The 21,156-nt window shown below is 45.2% G+C and overlaps 1 protein-coding gene across 1 annotated transcript; it reads right to left on the bottom strand.

Annotated features, from left to right (window-relative positions):
* Positions 1 to 162: 162 nt before the first annotated feature.
* LOC128254063 (obscurin) lies at positions 163 to 21,074 on the bottom strand. Its single transcript, XM_052982861.1, is given in 39 exon segments — positions 163 to 445; positions 515 to 620; positions 1,394 to 3,045; positions 3,108 to 3,240; positions 3,908 to 4,608; positions 4,670 to 5,251; positions 5,310 to 5,547; positions 5,608 to 5,793; positions 5,854 to 5,994; positions 6,056 to 6,225; positions 6,285 to 6,466; positions 6,520 to 6,821; positions 6,882 to 7,874; positions 7,939 to 8,131; positions 8,187 to 8,326; positions 8,383 to 8,594; positions 8,654 to 8,910; positions 8,979 to 9,347; positions 9,408 to 9,647; positions 9,707 to 9,812; positions 9,814 to 9,822; positions 9,881 to 10,047; positions 10,684 to 10,758; positions 10,923 to 11,104; positions 11,160 to 11,265; positions 11,324 to 12,184; positions 12,581 to 13,141; positions 13,214 to 13,398; positions 13,461 to 13,596; positions 13,654 to 13,739; positions 13,798 to 13,954; positions 14,015 to 14,326; positions 14,881 to 16,927; positions 17,082 to 17,174; positions 18,391 to 18,556; positions 18,613 to 18,783; positions 18,847 to 18,978; positions 19,079 to 19,200; positions 20,554 to 21,074. Coding segments are annotated over 39 exon segments (12,621 nt in total). The 5' UTR covers positions 20,563 to 21,074; the 3' UTR covers positions 163 to 304.
* Between the last annotated feature and the right edge of the window lie 82 nt (positions 21,075 to 21,156).

Raw genomic sequence — 21,156 nt, 5'->3', positions numbered from 1 at the left:
AGCATTTCGACCAAATAAAATTTTTATTTTTATAAACCCCTGAATAAGAGTACCTATTTTTAGACCTGGTGAAGGTCATTCACATTTTATTGATTGACGAGGGGGCGATAAGTCGTGGGCGTGTCAGCTGGCTGATCAGTCAACAAATTAAAAATAAGCGTATCGAATTCGAATCTTTTCGTTTTAATTAACCAGATAATATATATTTATATATATAGAATTTAGATGTTGTATAATTATTTATATTCCATATATACAAGAAATAAAAACAACATTCTCTTAACACTACTTCGGAACTAATTGACTAAAATGTGGTGAGCAGTTCCTCCTGGATGCTGTTCGATCGAAGTAGTTGAGTGGGTGTGGGTCCGCCGGCGACCGTGTTGAGGACCTTGGATGACGTAGCCGTGGCGTTCTTCAGGTCATGGTACTCATCGCAGAACGTCTGTCAGTCGAACGGAAATAACACAATGAGACATGTTTTCTTTCGCTATAAAACAATACAATTTATTACCTTTAGACGGCTGCCCAAGAAGATGGCACGTTCACGTTTCCTAACCATGTAGTCGGAGGACATGAGCCACCTGTGCTCCAAGCAATCTTCGGTGTATGGTCGTTTTCTAAATTTGTGAATGAAAAGTTGTCAGTTTTGAGTTTTCCAAAATGAGATAGTATCAATCATCAATGGCCCTGTTCTGAATTCTTGGACAGAATGTACTATGTAAAGTTTTTTTTAATTTATAGATTTATAGATGATGATATAGAAGTTTTAGACAAACACAAATTCTCTCAATTGGCTTTGTTCATATTTAACTTAGTTTATATCATATAGCTGACATAGAAATGTTCAAGGTCAAAATTGGAATTTGTCAAGATCTAGTAAATAATTTATGTGTTTTCACTAGTCAATATTACAATTTTTGTTTAGATAGAAATGACATAGAATTGATCAAGGTCAAAATTGAATTATATCAAGATCTAGTAAATAATTTTGTCTTTTCACTTTTCAATTTTAAATTTTTGTTTATATTTGCAAGGGTATTTAATTTGCTTGACGAAGAAGGAACTTTTGATTTGATATAAATATCTTAAAAACTTTTCCTTTCTTGTTTACACATCACATCTGACGACTTTGGAACATCAAGGCAACTCGAGCATTGATGGTTTAATATACATATCTTATATAACATAGCTGACTTCAAGTTATACTTTTGAATTTATAATTTTTGTTTATATTTGCAAAGGGCTTGTCGAAGGCCACTCCTATTTTCGAATAGAGTTAAGAAAGAGGAAGTCTTTGATATTAGAATTATAATAACTAGTTTTTAGTATTATAGAAACTAAGAAATAGTAGACTCTGACTAATTTAAATCACAAAGATAGAGGTACTCACGTGGGATGGCGCTTGAAGAGGAGCATGATGAAGCGCGTGGCCTCGGGGGTGACCTCCTTGAAGAGATTCTCGAACCTGTAACGCACGAAGGAGATGTTCTGCTTGGTCTCGTACTCGTCGGCGCCGCGGAATGGACTGCATCCGGACAGCAACAGGTAGGTGAGCGCTCCCAGCGACCAGATGTCGCTCTGCGGGAAGATGGGCTCGTCGTTGATCATCTCGGGGGGCTGGAAGTCCAGCGAGCCGCAGGGGGTGACCTTCATGCCCAGCTTGTTGACCTTCTTGGCCGAACCGAAGTCCACCAGTTTCACCTGGATGGAGCGCACGGAGGCCATGACCACGTTGTCGGGCTGGATGTTCAGGTGGCAGTAGCCGCGCCAGTGCAGGTACTGCAGGGCGTCCAGCAACTGGGTGACCACGGTGGCCACCATCTGCTCGGAGTACTCGTGCCGGCTGCTGAAGTAGGTCAGCACATCGGCTCCCTGCAGCTTCTCCATCACGAAGATGGCAATGGGCACATTGAGCGGCTTGTAGGCACTGAACAGCGCCGGGATGCGCTCGTGGCGCAGGGTCTTGAAGTTGTCGAACTCGGCCACCACGTTGTCCTCGTTGTCGTCGGTCACCTCCAGGATCTTGGCCACCACCACGGTGTCCGTGGACTTCTGGATGCCCTTCACAATGGTGCTGAACTCGCCGCGGGCGATCTCCGAAATGAAGCTGTACTTGTCGCTCACGGAGGAGTCGGTCACCCAGTTGGGCGGCTCCCGCTCGCAGTGGTAGTCCGTGTGGACGCGCTCCTCCTCGGGCACCACCTGGTGTCCGTTCTCAGTGAGCTGCTGTAAATGCTTCATGGCCTTGGTGATGTGAATCTTGGGCGCATCGCCGCCCACCGTCGAGGCGCCCACCGGTATGCCCATCTCGCTCCAGCCGATGCGGTTCTTGGAGGCCAGCCGGAACTGGTAGCTGGTGTTGGGCTGCAGGTCGTGCAGCAGGTAGAACTCGTGGTCGATGTTGTCCGCCACCGTGGTCCAGGCATCGCAGTTGCTCAGCTTGTACTGCAGGCTGTAGCAGAGGACCGTGGAGTGGCCATCGTCGCGCGGCTGCTTCCAGCGGAGCAGGATCTCGGTGCCGCTGTTGGCCGATATCTCCGGCGAGTCGGGGGCATCGGGCAAAGTGGCCACCACGATGCGGCACCGGGCCACCGTCTGGCCCACCTTGTTGCGGGCCACCACCTTGTAGACGCCCACATCGAAGTGCAGCGCCGGCTCGAAGCGCAGTATGGAGCGTCCGTCCTCGTCCACCGATATCTTGATGCGCTTGCTCTCGGTCAGGACCATGTCGTTCTTGAACCACTGCACACACGGCTTGGGATCGCCCACGGCGAAGCAGTGGATGTGGCTGGGCTGGTTCTCCGTGATGGCAATGGTCTGCGGCTTCTCGCGGAAGAAGGGCGGATAGCCCTCGCGCTGGGTCTCGATCATGGCATCCGCCTCGGTGTACTCATCCAGGCGGGGTCCCAGCTCAGTGCGCAGTCGCCTAATCGAGTAGGACTCGTTGGCCGCGTACATGCTGATGCGGCTGCGGGTGCGCTCGTCATCGATCTCCTCGTCCATGATGTCGGTGAAGCGACGTCTCTCGCGGATTACGGGCAGCTGCACAAAGTAACTCTTTTATTGACCTGATTCATAGAACACTCCCCAGCTCAATTACTCACCGACCAATCCACTGAATCGTTCAAGGCAAAGGAAGGCGATCGGCGATGGGCCACCTTCATGTACTCTCGCAGTCTCACGGGGAAGTTGACATCCCGCAATTGCAGCAGATATGTATCCGGACCGTATTGGTAGCTACAAAGTACATATTTATTTAAGTTTTAAGTTTTAAAAAAAAATTAAGATTTACAAATTTAAACTTAAATGGCCTAATCTTCCTTTTTATTTTCGATCAAGAAAAAAAAAAAAGGAACTAAAAATTACAAAAACTTGCTTTCTACTTCAATTTGGGCTTTGGTAAGCCCCATTAATTTGAATTAATCGTAAAACGAGTTCTATATAAAAGAAAACAAAAATAAAAACGGCTGAATCTTGCTTTTTTCTGCAGATTAGTTTGGCTTTGGTGACCCCAATCAATATGCAATAATGATTTAATCGTTTAATGAGTTCTATATAAAAAACTTTAATAAAAATCCAGGCTAAATCCAGTTTTTACTTTGGGTTTTGTCTTTGGTGACCCCAATAAATTTGAATTAATGAATAAAAAAAAAAATATAGCACAAATGGCCAAATCTAATTTTTTACTTCGGATTGAATCTTTAAATGAGTTCTAAAAAAATTAAAATCTAAATGGCTAAGCCTTGCCTTTTTACTTCCGATATTGGCTTATGGTGACCCCAAACCGCTTAAATAAATGACTGGAATCTTAAATAATATTGGTATTCCTAACCCTTGAAATCGGACTTAAACAACCTTAATTTTATATTCAGTCTTTATATGTTACTATAAATTAAATACTCACTGGCTCTCCGATTGAATCAGACCCAGTTCGTAGTCGGGATGCAAGTATTTGGAGACCACCTCCTCGCGCTTGGCCCGAATCCGTGGCTCCGGCAGTGGCTCCGGCGTGTTCTCCGGCGTGTAGACGTGTCCCGGGGGATAGACCATCTTGGACGGGTGCTGGAAGCATCCGCTGAGGCGTCGTCTGCGGAAGTAGTTCTTGCAGGAGGCATTGGCGTACCAGTCCCTGAAGTGGTCGTAGTAGTTGCGCAGGCGGTCGGTGCCGATCTGGTAGTCATGGTCGTACACCTGGCGATCGAGCATGAAGAACCAGGGATGCTTGAGGGCGGTCTTCACATCCATACGCTCCTCGGGGCTGTACAACAGCAGGCGGCTGATGAAGTCGCGTCCATCGTCCGAGATGTGAGTCCAGATCTCGTCCTTGAAGTCCCAGCGACCCTCGCGAATCTTGGTCAGCGTTTCCCTATCATCGAGGCCCAGGAAGGGATTGTGACCACCGAGCAGGACGTAGGTGATCAGGCCAACGGTCCACATGTCGTGCGAGAAGTTCACTCCCTCCTTGTTAACCACTTCGGGGGAAACGAACTCGGGCATGCCGTAGTCCAGGGTCGACAGATTGTGCCTGTTGATCTTCCTCGACAAGCCAAAGTCAGACACCTTGATGAGATCACCGCCGACCACGGAGATCAGCAGGTCCTTGATCTGTAATATCAGAAGTTATAAGTTAAAAAGGCATTTCATTGGCAATTGACTATCTTCCTACCGTAAGACCCATGTGGCCCACACCCATTTCGTGCATGTGCTCCAGTCCCCACAGTGTTTGCCTGATATAGTGGGCGATATCTCGTTCCGTGTAATAGTCGCGTCTGAGGAGGTTATCCCTGACCAGCTCTCCGCCGGCAGCCAGCTCCATGATCAAGGTCACACTGCGATCGGTGTCATAGGCATCGTATGGTCGGATCAGGTTCTTGTGATTGAACGTGTTCATCATCTCCAGCTCGTTCAGCATGAACGGACGCAGCTCGGGTCTGCCGTACATAATCTTGGCGGCATAGTTGTCACCGGAAGAGCGCTCCACAGCGTGGTAGGTAATTCCCTGGGTGCCACGACCCAGCTCATCTCCAATGTCGTATTTGTCCTGGTAGCGCAGCTGCTTGGATCGCACATAGGGATGTCTGCCGTAGGTCTTGTAGATGTACTGATCCTCGTTCTCCTCGATGTGCACTGTTACCGAGGTGCTGATGGAGCCAGCCACATTCCTGGCACTAACGGAGTACAAGCCACCATCCTTGATGATCGAATCGTGGATCGAGAGCACGTAAATGTCCGGATCATAGGAGCTGATCTGTGGTATTGTAAGTTTAGTTAGACTGTGGGAAAGTACTTCTCAACTGCCAAGTTACCTTAATTCGCGATGACTCGGCAATCGGCTTCCAGTCCTTGAACCAATGCACTTCTGGCAACGGAATGCCCACCACCTTGGCCTCGATTCGTCCGTTCTTGCGGGCCATGATGAAGGTCTCATCCGGACGCTTCAGGAACCTAGGATGCTCGGCAATCTCTAGTCTCACCCGCTGCCTGGCCTCTCCATGTTCGTTGGTGGCCACTGCCTCGTACCAGCCAACATCGCGATCCATCATTCTAAACGGAAATCATTATTAGAACAACTGAAGTTATTTATTATTATATTCTTTAACCCACTTGTTAATGAACAGCGTAGCCTGTCCATTTCGGGTATAGCTCTGATCAAATCTGCCACCCGATTCAATGATCATGTCATCGAAGTAATAGGTCATCTTTGGCTTGGGATAGCCATAGACAAACCACATGAGCTCTGCGTTGTGATCCTTCACACCATAGCCAATATCCTGTTCGCGCAGCAGGAACCTATATAAAATACATTTATAAAAGTTTATAAAGAAAATCTGTGGATAGAGATTCATTTACTGAGGAGCCTGTGCCAAGCCATCATGTGGGGGTCTTTCAATGTCAAAGTCCTTGGGGAAGTAGGGCGATGTTTCTGGCCTGAAGTCGGTTCCTGGCGGCAGGTAGGTATAGGTTTTTGGTGGATCTGGCACCAGTTTTTGCCTGCAAGAACATCATTATGTTAATTATAAATGATTGAATTTACAACAAGCTGCATTCTCACCTGTAAGTTTGAGTGTAGGGACTGGGATCGCTCACACCAAACTTATTCTCCACTCGCACCCTGAATCGGTAGTCCCGGAAGGGTTCCAGGTTACGGATATCACAGGCACAGCTGCGAACTCCCGTACGAAGAGTGCGCCAATCACCCTCCGGCAAGTCCATCATTTCGATCTAAGAGTTCAATCAATTTTCATTAAGTTTCAGGATATGTTACAAGTGTAACGGCTCACCTGGTAAGTGATGGGATAGCGAGGAGTCAAGGGCACCGAAGGGTTCCAGGACAAGAGCAATCCGCGATCGGTCATACGGGAGATAATGGGACCCTCCGATAATGGTGGCGGAGCACCAGACTTCTTGTACTTCTTGAAATCGGTATACTGGTCCTCCAAGGGCTTCTGCTGACTGTCCAGCGCTGCAATTGGCAGGTAGTTAGAAACAGTTTGGAAAGGATTCTATACCACCTACAGTCATAGAAGAGTTCGGCGTGACAAATGTCGTCTCCGTATGGGTTGAAAATGCGGCAGGAATAGCGGCCCACATCGTACTCGGTCACATTTTTGATGGTCAGCCTGAGCAGGCCGTTGGGCTCGATGTCGATCAAAAATCGGTCGGATGGGAAGAGCTTCTGGTCGTTCTTGAACCACTCGACCTCGGGTTCCGGATATCCAGTGGCACAGGCCGTGAACTTGGCAATCATGCCCTCGTAGATATCACAGTCGCCAATCTTCTTCAGGAATACTGGGGGCTCCGATCGCGAATGCTTCTTACTGTTAGGGGTATGCAAGGGATTGAGTTACCTCATTATTTGTATTAAGGACATTACTCACATCTCATTGACAATGTCGAGTCGTCCTTGGGTTATGTCCTTGCCCTCCCTGTTGCTGGCGATGCACTTGTAGACACCCTGGTCGCCCTTCTCGCAGTTGTTCACAATCAACATGTGATGATCGCCATCGTTCTTGATGCTGTACTTGTCCGACTTGGGAATGGGCTTGTCCTGGAAGTACCACTCGAGATCCGGATAGGGAACCCCGGAAACCGTCACCGGGATCTTGGCATTGTTCCCGAACACCTGCTGCTGATCGGATATCTTTTGGGTGAACACGGGTGGCTTGTAAACCTTCCTGACATTCGCATTGCAGGCGGATGAATCCTCGCCCAGCGGATTGGCCAGGAGGCAAGTATAGTTGCCGGAATCGGCAGCTTCAGCTGGCTTGATGGTCAGCCCGATGTGCTTGCCATCGCAGGTCATCAGCAGACGTTCGTTGGGCGTCAGAGTAACGCCATCCTTGGACCAAATCACCTCGGGCATGGGGTTCGAAATGAACGGGGCGGAGAGCACCAGCTCCTGACCCTCATCCGCATTGACATCCCGCAGAGCGGACACGAATTGAGGAGCCTCCTCGGTGGCGGTCTCATCGGCCTTGGGTGCCACATACAGCTTCGCCTTGGAGGCGGTCGATCCCTCCGGGTTCTGGGCAATCACCTCGTACAGTCCAGAGTCCCCGGGAACGGTTTTCTCGATGATCAGGCTCGTGCTCTTGTCCGGATTCTCCACAATGGCAATGTGCTTGGGATCGGGCTGGATTTCGTGGCCGTTGTGGAACCACTGGAGTTTCGGCTTCGGGTTGCCAACCACCTTGATGTCCATCTTCACGGGGAAGCCCTCGATGCTGGAGGTGTCCTGCAGTTCAGCCACAAACACTGGCTTCGACTCCTTGGGCACAATCTCCACCTTGGACACACCCTCAATTTCGCCGCCCTTATTGGCAATCAGGCACTTGTAGACTCCGGCATCTAAAGGCTGGGCAGAATCGATGCTGTATAAAATAAATTGGGATTTAATATATTTTATAGGATTATTTTGTATATGCCATCACTCACATCAAGCCAATTTGACCATTGGGACTGTTGATAAAGTTTATCTCTGGACTGGGGCGCAGCAGCATGCCATCCTTGTACCATTTCACTTCTGGTGCTGGGAATCCAGTGACCTGGGCTTCCAGTTTCAGGGGTTCACCGACCACAACGGTTTGACTGGTAATGGGTTTCAGGAACTTCGGCTGCACCTCCTCAGCTAAAGAAGTTAAGTAGTTAAATTACCTTCTCAGTAGTGTCTTAAAATAACCTACGTTTAACAGCCACGGCACAAAGGGCAACCTTCTCGCCATGAGGATTGGATATAATCAGCTTGTAAGCTCCCGAATCATTGGGCTGGCAGTTGGTGATCTCCAGCTTAACCAGGCCATCGGGATTGGTTGATATCTTCACACTAAATGAGGTTAGGGATAAGTGTCTTGCGATTATTATCACAGCTAAAAAAGTTACCCCTCGCTGGGCTTCACTTCATCGCCGTCCTTGAGCCACTGAACAGTGGGCAGTGGACTTCCATCGACGCAGCACTCCAGGACAAGAGGTTCGCCCTGCAGCACATCCAGGGCATTGTCCAGCTTCTTCACAAAGCTGGGGGACAGGGCCAACATGCCCAACTTGAAGGGCGCCTTGGTCACTCCGATTTCATTGGTGGCCACACAGGTGTACTGCAAATTATAGAGATCATTACAAAACTGCCCTCATTGACAGTAATTTACAATCTTACCGCTCCCACATCGTTTTCCCTGAATGTTTTGATATCGAACACACTTTCGATTTGGTCGGATCCCTTTTTGGAGTCCTCTTTGCTGTACAACTTGTCCTTGCTGGGCTTGTTGACCGCCTCATAGTTGATGGGCTTGTCGTCCTTGAACCACTCAATAGTGGGCAGTGGGACACCATGCACCAGAACCTTTGTGGAGACAGGCCGGAAGTCGTGGATGCTCTGGCTCTCGGGCTGCACAATGAAGGTGGGTTTCTCCACTGCATAACGAAGTAGTATATGATGAAGATTGCACTCAATAGATTATGTTTCAGGGAAAACTTCCTACCCAACACTGCCAAGTTGAAGTCCACTGTGGCCCGGCCCTCGCTGTTGGTAGCCGTGATGGTGTATTTGCCATCCTCGCTAGGGGACACAGCCTGGAAGACCAGTCGGTACTTGTCCGCATCCACGTCGGCGATCACCTCGCAGTTCTCGTTGTTGCTCAGGTTCTCATTGCCACGGGTCCAGGAAACCTTGGGCTTGGGATTGGCCTGAACCAGAGCCTCGAAGCAGATGGTGTCGCCCGGCAGGCATTTGCGGTCATCCACGCCAGAGATCTCCGGCTTGGCCAGCACATCGATCCAGCCACCAGTGGCCAGCTCACCGTACTTGTTCTTCACCTTCAGTTCATAGCGGCCGGAATCCTTTATCTCAGCTGTTTTCAATAATTAGTTGCTAGTCTTTAAATATATATAATATTTATCGCTTATATTACCTTCCAGGATGTTCAGAGTGCAAGTGTACTGAACCAAACCATTTTCCGCATCCTTCTTGTCCACCTTCAGCTTGAGATTATTGCTCTCCTTGACGGGCTGGCCATCCTTGAGCAAAACAATTTCCGGGGCGGGATCTGCAGTGAACACAACTGGCTCGCAGACCTTGTCGCCCTTGTGGACCTTGATGTCCTTTAATCCAGGTCCTTGGGTGAGTATAGGCTTGCGGTACTCAGCAATACCTATAGGAATTTGCATTGGTTAAAGGGTTATATTAATCGTTGTACTTATATCATCTTACCCGACAGAGAAAGATCTCCCTGATGCGATTTTTCACCACACTTGTTCTGCACAACCACCTTATATTCTCCGGCATCCACCATATCCAGTGACTGCACCTCCAGCTTTGTAATGATCCTGGAGGATGTACAATAATTAACATTTAATGTTTATTAAGTATTGTATAGCAACAAACCCCATCGACAGTGATAGCAGTGTGCTTATCGGCGGTGATTGGCTTGCCATCGTGATACCAAATCGCTTCTGGTTTGGGAATACCCGTGGCAATGACCTCATACTTGAGTGGAACACTCTCGTAACTGTGCTGTTGGAAGACATCGACGTGCACGATTTCAGGAACAGCTATAAAAATACAGAGTTTATCAGTATCTCTGTTTTATAAGAGAGTAGAAACCCTTAGAGTTTACTATTAGATTTATGTACAGAGTGCATATTTCATTCTTTGGGTTAGTTTCGGCGGTGCAGCACTTGCATTTGATATTTTACAGTATTTATAATTTAAATATAAGACCCCTTAGATTTATTAGGTAAAAAATTATTCCACCTTATTTGCTATCTTATCGTGTACAGTACATCCAGTGCCAAGTGCTTGAACTTAGAGTCGTTTCATAAAATTCTGACTTGGCCGTGCAATTATCGAACTCACTTCGTTTAAAAACGTATATTTTACGATGCTTTCGCGTTTATTACACATTGTTATTAATTGTCGTTTGTTTTAGCTTGTCTGTACAGTTTTGTGTTGTTAAATGTTTCGTGTTGAATGAGAAATGTATTTGATATGTACAATGGGCGTGCGCATATGAAAAATATTGTATCACCATTATGGTGAAACGTTCATGGTTATTTGTCATATTCAGGGTTAATACGTTTATATTTAGAATTATTTCATTTCGTTCTCATTCATTTGCATTTCCCAAGTATTTTTAGTTATGTTTATTATATGGCTTAATTGGTGCATTGAAAATGATTTTGGTTTACCCCCTTCTTCAGGTTCTTCGGTCGTCGCAATCATAGTTTTTGTAACGGTCTGTCCCAGAGACAAAGCGTCGCTAGCTGCATCAAAATTTCATATTGGAGATATGGGAGATTAGGTTTAATGACAACTTTTGAGCTGTTTTTCTTTTGGGACTAGCTAATAGATAGAGTCCCTTTGCTGATAACCCACTTTCATTTCCTTATTGTTTTCTTAGTGTAATGTTATAAAAACATGTACTTACTTAAAACAGCCACCTTGCAGGTTGAGGTGGTCTCGCCAATAAAGTTGGTGGCCTTCATCTCGTAGGTTCCCGCATCTTCAGTTCTGGCCAGATTCAAAGTGAGATAGTAATTCTCGATGCGCTGAGTGTCCCGAGAGATCTTAATGCGGGCATCTTCATAAATTTCATGGCCGTCCTTGAACCTATTTTAATTGATTTTATTTAATAATAAAAAAATGGGGTAATTAATTTGCTTACCATTTGATTTTAGCCTCTGGCTCGCTGTAGACTTCCACCTCCAAAGTGAAGGATTTGCCCTCCTGGACTTCGATGTTCTTAAGTCCCCGTTTCACCTTGGGTTTGCCTGCAATGCAAAACGTAGATTAGCCATGGAAAAGGGGATACCTCAACGAGTAACTCACAGTTAACGGTCACCACACAGTTGTCCTCCAGTTTTCCATAGTCATTCATGATCTTGCAGGTGTAGTTGCCTTGCATGTTGGTGGCCACCTGGTTCATGATCAACTTGTAGTCATTACCCACCTCAACGTGACGGAAGTCGTTCCTCTTCTCGTCGATTTCGATGCCATCGATGTACCACTTGACATGCGGACGAGGGTAGGCATCCACGCCCACCACGAGCTCCACATTAGAGTCGCCCTCGGCCACGGTGATGTTCTTCAGCTTCTGGGTGAACTCCGGCGTGCACTTGATGAGCAGCTGGGTGGAACTGGTGGCCGAGCCGTGCTCATTGGTGGCCTTCACCGTGTACTTGCCGGAATCCACTCGGGTGGCTCCGGTGATCTTGAGGGTGTAGGCATTGCCGTCGCTGCTCACGGTGTACTTGGCATCGGTCACCTTGATCTCCGTTTCGTCGTGGTACCAAATCAACTTGGCCTCCGGATAGGCATCGATCCGCACCGTCATCTGGACGTTCTCCTTCTCCCCGTGGATGTACTCGCTCTCGAAGTGCTTCACAATCACCGGCTTCGACTTCACCGTGCAGCTCCAGTACTCCGAGGTCTGGCTGAGATCGTTGGTGGCCTTGATGGAGTAGTTGCCCGCCTGGGACAGCTTGATCTCCTTCACCTCGACCACGACCTTCTCCAGACTCTTGCCAATGGAGGTCGAGGAGATCTTGACGTTGCTCTCGGCAGTCACATCCTTGCCATTGTTCGTCACCTGGACGCTGGGCTGCGGGAAGCCCTCCACTTCGATTTCCATCTTGATGGTCTCGCCGGCCGAGCAAGTGATGTCCGTGACCTTCTTGATTTTGGGCGGAGCTTTAAGGGGTTTAATTAAGATTAGTTGATAGTTTTTTAATATATATCAAAAAAATGGGATGTGCAATAAACAAGAGATCAAAACATCAGGTGCAGTAGATTCGCTTCTTCAGAAAGACAGCTTCTTTCACCACTTTGACTCTGTGAATTATTATTTAGGAATTATAAGAACATCTAACGAAAAGGACATAGGTTTGAAACGGTATATGATGAAGTATTAAAAGAAAAAAAACACAGTAGAGTATCCATAACTCGAATAATTATTGGTAAAGATAACAAAGGAAGCTCTATGTAAAAAAGACTTCGCTTTAAAAATGTTTGAGTTATAAAACATTATTTTTTTTCTTTTTAATTTATTTATTTTTTTTTTTTTATAGTAAATTTTGTAATAAATACCTTTTACCACCAAGCTAATCGACGACTCGTCCTGGCCCAGCTCATTGATGGCCTCAATGGTGTACTCTCCGGCATCGGTTGTGTCCACATTCTTGATGACCAGCGACATGCTCTCCTCGTCCTCGTACATGAACTTGTGCCTGTCGTCCACCTGGATGACCTCACCGTCGTGCTTCCACTGCACCGCCGGCTTGGGGAAGCCCTTGCATTGGAGCTCCAGAATGGCCGAGCCGCCGATGCTGGCGTTCGCCTCGCGGTGCTCGATCACCAGGGTGGGCTTCTCGGGCTCCCGGTTTAGGGTTTGGATGGCACCCTGAACCGAGAGCTCGGCACTGCACGATATGTTGCCGGTGGAGGTTTGAGCCACGCAGGTGTAGATGCCGGCATCCTCGGGCTTCACGTGCTGGAAGACCAGAGCCAGGGAGTCCTCGTCCTCGCCGAAGAGCACCTTGAAGCGTTCTTCCGGATCGAACTCCTCGCCATTTCGCTTCCACTGGAAGACTGGCTTCTCGCCAGCTGGCAGAATTTGTCCACTGAGGGCACCAAATGGATTTCTATCCTCTGCAAATACAATCCAGAAAATCAAAGGATATATTTCACTGTTCTCACTTTCAATTGAATATCATTACTTACCCACTGTGGTGGCTACAGCCTCGCAGCTTGCTTCACCGTATTTATTCGTGGCCTTGCACGAGTAGGTTCCACTGTCGGCCTTCTGCACGTCGGCAATCACCAACTCATAGAAACCCAGATAGTCCTTGTCTCGAATGATCTGAATCCTGTCATTCGTCTCGAGTATTTCCTTTTCATCCTTGAAGCTGTAAAAGTAAATCAAGTTACATTTAATTTATAGTTAGTTATACTTCAGTTTGCAACTTACAATTTCACTCTTGGCTTGGGGTCTCCCTTGATCTTGATCATGAAACGGAAGAGAGTGCTCTCGATCATCTCGGCATCTTTCAGGCTAACCAGAAAGGCTGGCTCCACATTGGTCTTCGTTTCATCATGGCCTGGAGCTGTAGTATAAAAAGTCAGTTATATTTGAAGTTTAATCCCTTTTTTTAATGGCATACCTTGGCCAACTGCCAGTTGTGCCGACACGGTTGTGGTTTCAGATGCAGACTGAGCCCGAATGGTGTAGGTTCCGGCATCAGTCTCACTAAAAAGACATTGTAAATTTAATTTAAATCGGAGTAAATTATGCTAAGACTACAGACCTGCAGTTCTTGATGTCCAATCGGTAAGAATTCATTGGAGCGGCGGTTTGAGTGATTCGATCGGCCAAACGATCTTCCAGTGGCTTGTTGTCCTTCAGCCAGGTGACCAGTCCAGGCTGGTCCTTGAATTGGATCTCGAAATGGGCGGTCTCTCCAGCTGTTTTGGGTTGTCACTTAGCTAGTATTATATCAAATATTTGATATCTAATTAACATACGTTCCACTTGCACGCTCTTTAGCATCTTCACCACCACGGGCTTGTCGACGGAACGAAGGGGCTTGTCCTCTTGGAGACGGGATGATGACCGGATTCCAGCACGCGATTCTGCCACCGAGTAGGAGGCTCGACTCTCGGCACGGCTTTCGGCACGACTTGCGGCACGGCTCTCAGTGCGTCCGGTGGCCAACAAGGATGAACGGGCTTCGACCTTGTCAACGGAACTGCGATCCCGCCTGGAGCTTATGCCATACTGCGACCGCTCTACGGTGCTATCGTAGGAGGTCCCCCGGTCGTAGTCCCGCGATTTGGCTTCAAGGGTGACGAGGTTTGAGCAAAGACAGAAATGTTTATTAAATGTATGGCCAATACACCACTGATCATAAATTTCTGTTCTTAGGATGTCCCCAAAACCTCTATTTGTGTAGAGATTCTTGGAAGCACCCTGCTTTGACCAATTCTCATTCTGAACAAAGATCTAGCAAGGATTGGAGTAGAGTAGGATTCAATATAGGAACAAAGGTAGACACAAATAAAGTGTTAATTGTAAAGATAACTTGATGTGTAAACATTGAAGAGTATATATTGTAAAACACAGTTATTTACGATGAACTCAACAGATACATAGTATAGTAATAGTATGTGTGTAGATGATAGACGTGACACATGTGAAGCTGAACTTCGCTTACAAGGAGTCTTATGAGGTTACACTGAAGACCTTGATAGTTACGATAGTTACGATAGTTACGACATCCCCAGACATTGAGTTTAACTGACATTCAACACGGGCATCCGACGGTGGACACAGAAACCGGTCAATACATAACTACTTGTTGGTTTGGGACCGATTTTGGTCGACAACTTACTTTCATAGCGACGTGTTGAAGCCCTCGAGTAGCCAGAATAATAATCATCCATACCACCGACGCTTTGGCCCCTGGCTTCAAAATCGGCACTTGGCTCTCTGAAATCGTCAGCAATAGACTCGGTATAGTCGCCTTCAAGCTCAAAGATATTAACGGGCTCCTCAACGATCTCGTAAATGGGTCGTTTCTTAACGGGCGGGGTGAAAATGTGCAAGAAATCGCGGGCCTTGGCCTTCTGTACAGTGTCTTGGGCATAGTTGGTGGAGTCCTTCGACTTCAGCACCGTGTTCTTGATGCTGCGTATCTTCTGCTTGGCATTGCGAAGCGACGTGTCCGAGGTGGACACGTCATAGATGCCCTCGAAGAAGTTCTGCGTCTTCTGCTCTAGACTCTCAGTATGGACTAGGACGCGTTTGATTGTCGGCGGCGGCGGGGGCGGCGGTGAAGGGGGGCGTGCCTTGACAATTAGTATCTCGATGGTGGTCTCGTAAGCGATTAGTGGAAGCGGTTGGAAGAAGCCGGGCATGCGCGTGAAATTGGGCGGAATGGGCGGCGGCGGGGGACCAGACTGCCGTAGATACTGGTTGGCCCCATTGCGATCGCCAGCGATATTGGCCAGCCGGTTGTTCCAGATGGTTAGTGAAGCGTGATCGGTTATGTTGGCGGTGTAGCCCGGCTGGCCACCCTGCGATCCCCCCGACGGAGCGGCATCGCCATCCCGGAGGGACAGGGACTCGCTGTAGCCAACGATGTCTGTCAGCTCGATGGGCTTGTGCTTGGTGGTTACCACAGGGATATCGCTTTCTACGGGTCGGTAAACTTGAATCTTTGGGATCGAGTATGGTGACGGCTCTCGCTTAAACTCTTCGGCTTGCTTACCAGCTAAGGATGTCTCTTCTGTGACTACGATCTCCTCTTGGATCTGACTAGCTTGACTGGACTCTTGCTGCGCAACAACAACGGACTCGGTTACGGTTTCGGTTACAGATTCTTTGATCTCGAACTGAGGCTCTTGGGGTTTGACTGGCGCGACTGGAGCTTCGACTTTCTTGGAATGTGAAGCTGGTTCTACTTTCTCAACTTCCTGGACAGGAGAAGTGATCTTAACGGGCTCAGGCTGCGGGGTAGTAGCTTTGGGCGGAGGAGGAACCTCCTGCACAGGAGAAACTGCCTTCACGGGAGAAGCAACCTTTGCAGGTGAAGGTGGAGGTGGAGGAGAGACTACCTTGACAGGCACCTCCTTGACCTCAGTCTTGCTTAGGACTTCGGAGCTAGTCTTGACCTGGGAGCTAGTGATCTGGACCGATTCGGTCCTTGTGGAGGATGACTTTGAAGACTGCTGCTTCTTGAACAACTCTATGGCCTCCTGTTCCTGCCTAAGCAGCTCCTGCTGTTCGAGCTGCAGACGCTCCTTGGTCTCCTTGCTGAGGAAGTAGTTCTCTGCCACGTCAGAGGGTCGGACACTGAGATTCGGATCGTGGGCCTCGGCCCGTTGCGGAAGATGGAGGATAAGCTCACTTTCGGAGGCGATCTGGGATGAGTCGACCTTCAGGTCATCGGCAGCGTGCTCTTGCAACGTGACGTCCTGGTTGATGTGGCTGGAGATCTCGTTGAACCAGGTCAAGTGAGAGTCTGGCCCGTGGGGCTTAATATTTATGGGCAAGAAGGAGCTGGCCTCTGGTGATTTGAGGGTCAGTTGGATTTGTTTCTCGTCGGCCCTGTGCTCGATGTTGCACAGTGGAAGCTTCACGATGTTTTGCAATATGAACACGGATCTGTTCTCGGATATCTTGCGGACCTTGGTCACCAGAATGCGCGACTTGAAGAGGAAGCAGTAGCGGTCGTGCGACTTGCCCTCCTTGTCGACCACGTTGCACCAGTCGTGGAGGAGCAGGCGACCCAATTTGTAGATGTTACCCCGACAGCCCTCGATGCTGGAAAGAAACCTATTGTCGTACGCTCTACTGGGCACACTAAGCATTAACTCTAGGGCCCGATCCAAGTCTTTAACGTTTTCTTTCAAGCTTAGCGAGTACTTAATGAAGTCCTGCGAAAACAAACATTAATTGAGGACTTTAGCAAGGCGCATGGTGATTAGCTTAAACATAGCTTGGGTTAAGTGATCAAAGATAAAAGTCATTAAAGAGTTTGCAGATAAACACTGAACACGGGAATACATGGGTATACATATGTCGCCAAACCTTGAACAGAAGTTTATAGTCGTTTATTCTCTGGATGGGCAGTTTGAGGTGTTCTGAAAGAGATTTGTCGTCTCCAAGCTGTTTTGAAAGTTCCTGCAAAGCAAAAATGAACAGGTGTTTTAGTACAGGTATTTGCAGTTGTATGTTTTCGAGCACTGCAAGGTCACTGGACTGTATGCCTTTTTCTCCAAAGTTCAAATGTATTGGGCAATGAAATAATAATATTTATTGTTAGTAGCAGTTTTCGTGGTTTTCTGCATCCGCTTGAATTTGAATTTGAATTTGAATTTGAATTTGCGCCCCGTCTAACGAACATATACATTCGAAACACGATTTCTCGATCTCTCTTTCTCTCTTTTGGGGTTATTTTTGGAACGATGTTTAAAAATTTATCACTTGTTGCAAAAACGGATATGTGTGCGTGCGTCGGTGAATGATTTTCTATATGCGTGTACTTTGGTTTGGAAAGCTATATACCAAATACATATTCCAATATTAGTATTCAAATGTTTGTTCAGACATTTTTATTCACTCTATGCGCCGCCATGTTCATATTCACCAACTACGAATATTCACTGCTGAACCAATTTCGAAATGAACGAGTAGAAGTGAACTCATTAAAGTCAATGTTACAATATTTTTGCCAGTATATATTTAAACACTTTTAGATGTGAGGTCGAAATATGTGGGCTGAAGAAAAAATTGTTCACATCTATATATTTATAAATGTGTACGTATTAGCGTATCTTTTAATAAATATACTCTCGCACAGTAAAATTTCGGAAATGTTGCATAACGGGCAAACGTCACAAATATTCACAGATTTATTTGAAAAATGATTTTTTTCCAGCAAAATAAATTGATTCGTTCTAGAGTTAGCCAACGTACGACCGGATATGACGATGAGTGAAGAGAGTATTTTAAATGACTGCGCAGTCTTTAAACTTAAAGTCGCATGTTATTTAGGGAATCTGGGTCAAAATAAGGGTTTAACCAATTAACGACTAGACAACTTCAAGTACCTAAAGCGAAACGGTTACGTATATGAATAATTAGCACGACACGACCGCGAACACTACTCGGAAGCAACTGAAAACTGCAAAAGCTTTAGAATTGAAAAGCGTCTGCCTTTAAAAATAAACTGATATTCTCGCACATAGCATACGCATAATATTTGAAGACGATTCCAACGTTTGCTCAGCTTCAGATTTATACAATTCTCTATTATTTTTGATTTCAACCCACAATTATAATAAATAAGGGAAAAACATTTGCTTTGGCATATTGCCCTATAAATTTCAATACTTACTTGAAAGTACTTTTTGGCATCGGGGCTCGAGGTCAAGTAGTCCTGCGCCAAAGGCTCATTTTGGCAATAGACAACATGTTTGTCAAAGTCCCTTTCCAATCGTAGAAAGGTTTTGGCCACCATGTTTGGCTGATTGCTGTAGCACTTTAGGCCCTCCTTCAGCACGCTGAAATTGCAAGTGTTTTTATTGCTATCTAATGCAAAGTATTTAAGTGTCCTTACTTGTTGTGAAATTCAGCAATTTGTAGGAAATTACAGAATATAATATCCTTATTGTCCCGCACAGATCTTGGCACTACCGGCTTGTCAATACCCTTTATGTACTTTTCAACCACATAAAGCAGATCCCTGGAGAATTCCTCCTCAGTTTCCACCAGTTCCCTGAGTATAGTTCTATAATAACCATTAAAAGGGCTGGCATTTAGTTTTCTTCAGCGATTTAAGACAAATCCTTACAGTTTCTTAAATTCCGCATCGTCAGTCTCTTTGCCATTCGAGCTACTCATTGTGGGGTTAAATTCAAGTATTTCTATGGGTACCCAGCCTTCCTTGGGGGAGTCCCCACTATCGAACATTCTAACAAAGCATCTGAAAGGTGTTAGATGGTAAGATCTTATCACATATTCTTATGGCTAATAGACTTAGTCATATCAAGAAGGTATGGTTTTTTTGGGCTCCCACAACGTACCTTGATTTTTCGGAAGCTTTTGAACTTATCAGTTCGACCAGATCCCCCCGAGAAACGCTGATCTCGTCGGTGGCCATCGATTGAGCCTGATAGTCCCGGTTCACGAATACAATATCCGCAACCTGTTGAGTAAAACCGATATCGAAGATCTATAATCTAAATATCTTTAATGTTGTAACATTTAGCCACACACACACACACACACACACACATTTTTTTCAGCCATTTTTCTATTTCGAAATTTTCTGAGATAGAATTCACAATCCGGATGGCTATATGCAATTTATCAAACACATCCGATATTTCTCAATGATCAGCAAGATTTATCGATTTGTTCTCATAACACATTCAGATACAGCGTACACAAACAAAAAGTGGCTGTGCAATATTTAGCTCGTTAGCTGAAAGTCTATTTTGCGTTGACATAGACACGCGGGCTCGGCTATTTATTTCGATGTCCAATTTTACTGAGTGCAAAGCTCGTGCAGCCCAAACAGCTGATTTCTCCCTCGAACAGGGTTCTTCACTTCGGGCCAATGATCCGAGACCACAGTAAAATCGTCCATGTAGAATTTTTTTTTAATCTTTAAATCAGTTATATTGTTTTTAAAACGAAAATATTTACTTTGTATTTTTATGGTTTATTTATTCGATTAGATTTTGAAATATTAATTGTTAGAGATATATTTTGAAAAATGAATATATTTTTTGAACTTTTTCTATCACTGAATTTTTTTTAGGAAAATAGTTTTTTATATTTCTTATGAATATAGCTTAAGTTTCATGTTTTAAAAGATGATAATTATTATTGCAATTTTTCAGTCAGTAATATTTTTATTAAAAATTATGTCATATTATCCAGATGAGATTTCAGCACCACATAGAATATAATTAGATTTATACAATAAATTTGCATATCTTTATGATAATATTTAATATTAATATATATTAATATTTAATGTTATATTGTGAATTACACTTTTTAAAAATATATTATTATTATTCATATTTATAAGCGAAGAACTCAACTTAATGTCAGTTAATATTTAAGCATAGCCATATTTTATGTTTAGATGATATAAGTTCTTTACACTTTTTCAGTCACTAATGCCTTCATAAAAAATGATATCATATAATCCGGAAGAGATTTGAGCACTACATAAAATTAAATTAGTTTAACGTAACAAATTTGCATAACTTTATTATTATTGTAATATTTTGATAGAAATATGTTGTATTACACTTTCTAAATATGTTATATAATTATTTATATTTATATTTTTTTACCGAATCACTTAAAAGATTTTAAGCTCTTGTAAGATTCGAAAAACTCAACTTAAGTTAACTTTTTGGCAAGGACATCACTGTATATTTCTTTGTATGTACATCTGGTTGCACAAATGTATTAATAAGTAAATTTGGCACATGTTCATACACCGATTTATGTGTGTATTTTATGGATACGCATAACTTACGGCATCCATTTCGGCTGACTAGATTGATTCCGTGTCACTCGATTAACTTCGCACACTTCATTAATGTACGCACATTGGTACGTATTCGAAAACGTATTGCATAACTTGTTACTGAGAGCAATTTCGAATTATATTTGAATTTATTTGCACAGGATTTGTGGCATGATTGGGCCCAAATATCGATTTTCGAAACACTAAACTTTCAGGCACTCGCGTATTCGTTTGTCATAATAATTATAATTGTCGAAGAATTTTCGCGAGGGGGCCAGTCGAATTGAAAAGTGGAATAGGTTTAAATTTAAACTTCCGTCGCGTGAAAAATACTATCTACTGCGTGCGGATACCAGTGATTTTAACTGCATCCCGACAACTGTACGACTGATCGATATTCGCTGATCACAACAAAAGCTCCCCTCGAAAAAATCGTTTCACAATTTAAAAATAATGCACATGCACCTCGGGCATCTGAATTTCGAATCTGAATCTGAGTCTGCATGTGCATGTGCATAGCCATGTGCTTAGATTCTCGTCTACTTGAATACAAGCAAACATTCTAAAAGTTTATAGCTGTCACAGGAGTGCAGATATATTTCAGCACCCAAG

The sequence above is a fragment of the Drosophila gunungcola genome, assembly GCF_025200985.1.
Source record: "Drosophila gunungcola strain Sukarami chromosome 2R unlocalized genomic scaffold, Dgunungcola_SK_2 000004F, whole genome shotgun sequence".
NCBI classification, from domain to species: domain Eukaryota; kingdom Metazoa; phylum Arthropoda; class Insecta; order Diptera; family Drosophilidae; genus Drosophila; species Drosophila gunungcola.
Note: the sequence above shows the minus strand (reverse complement) of the source record. Positions and strands in the feature narration are given on the sequence as shown.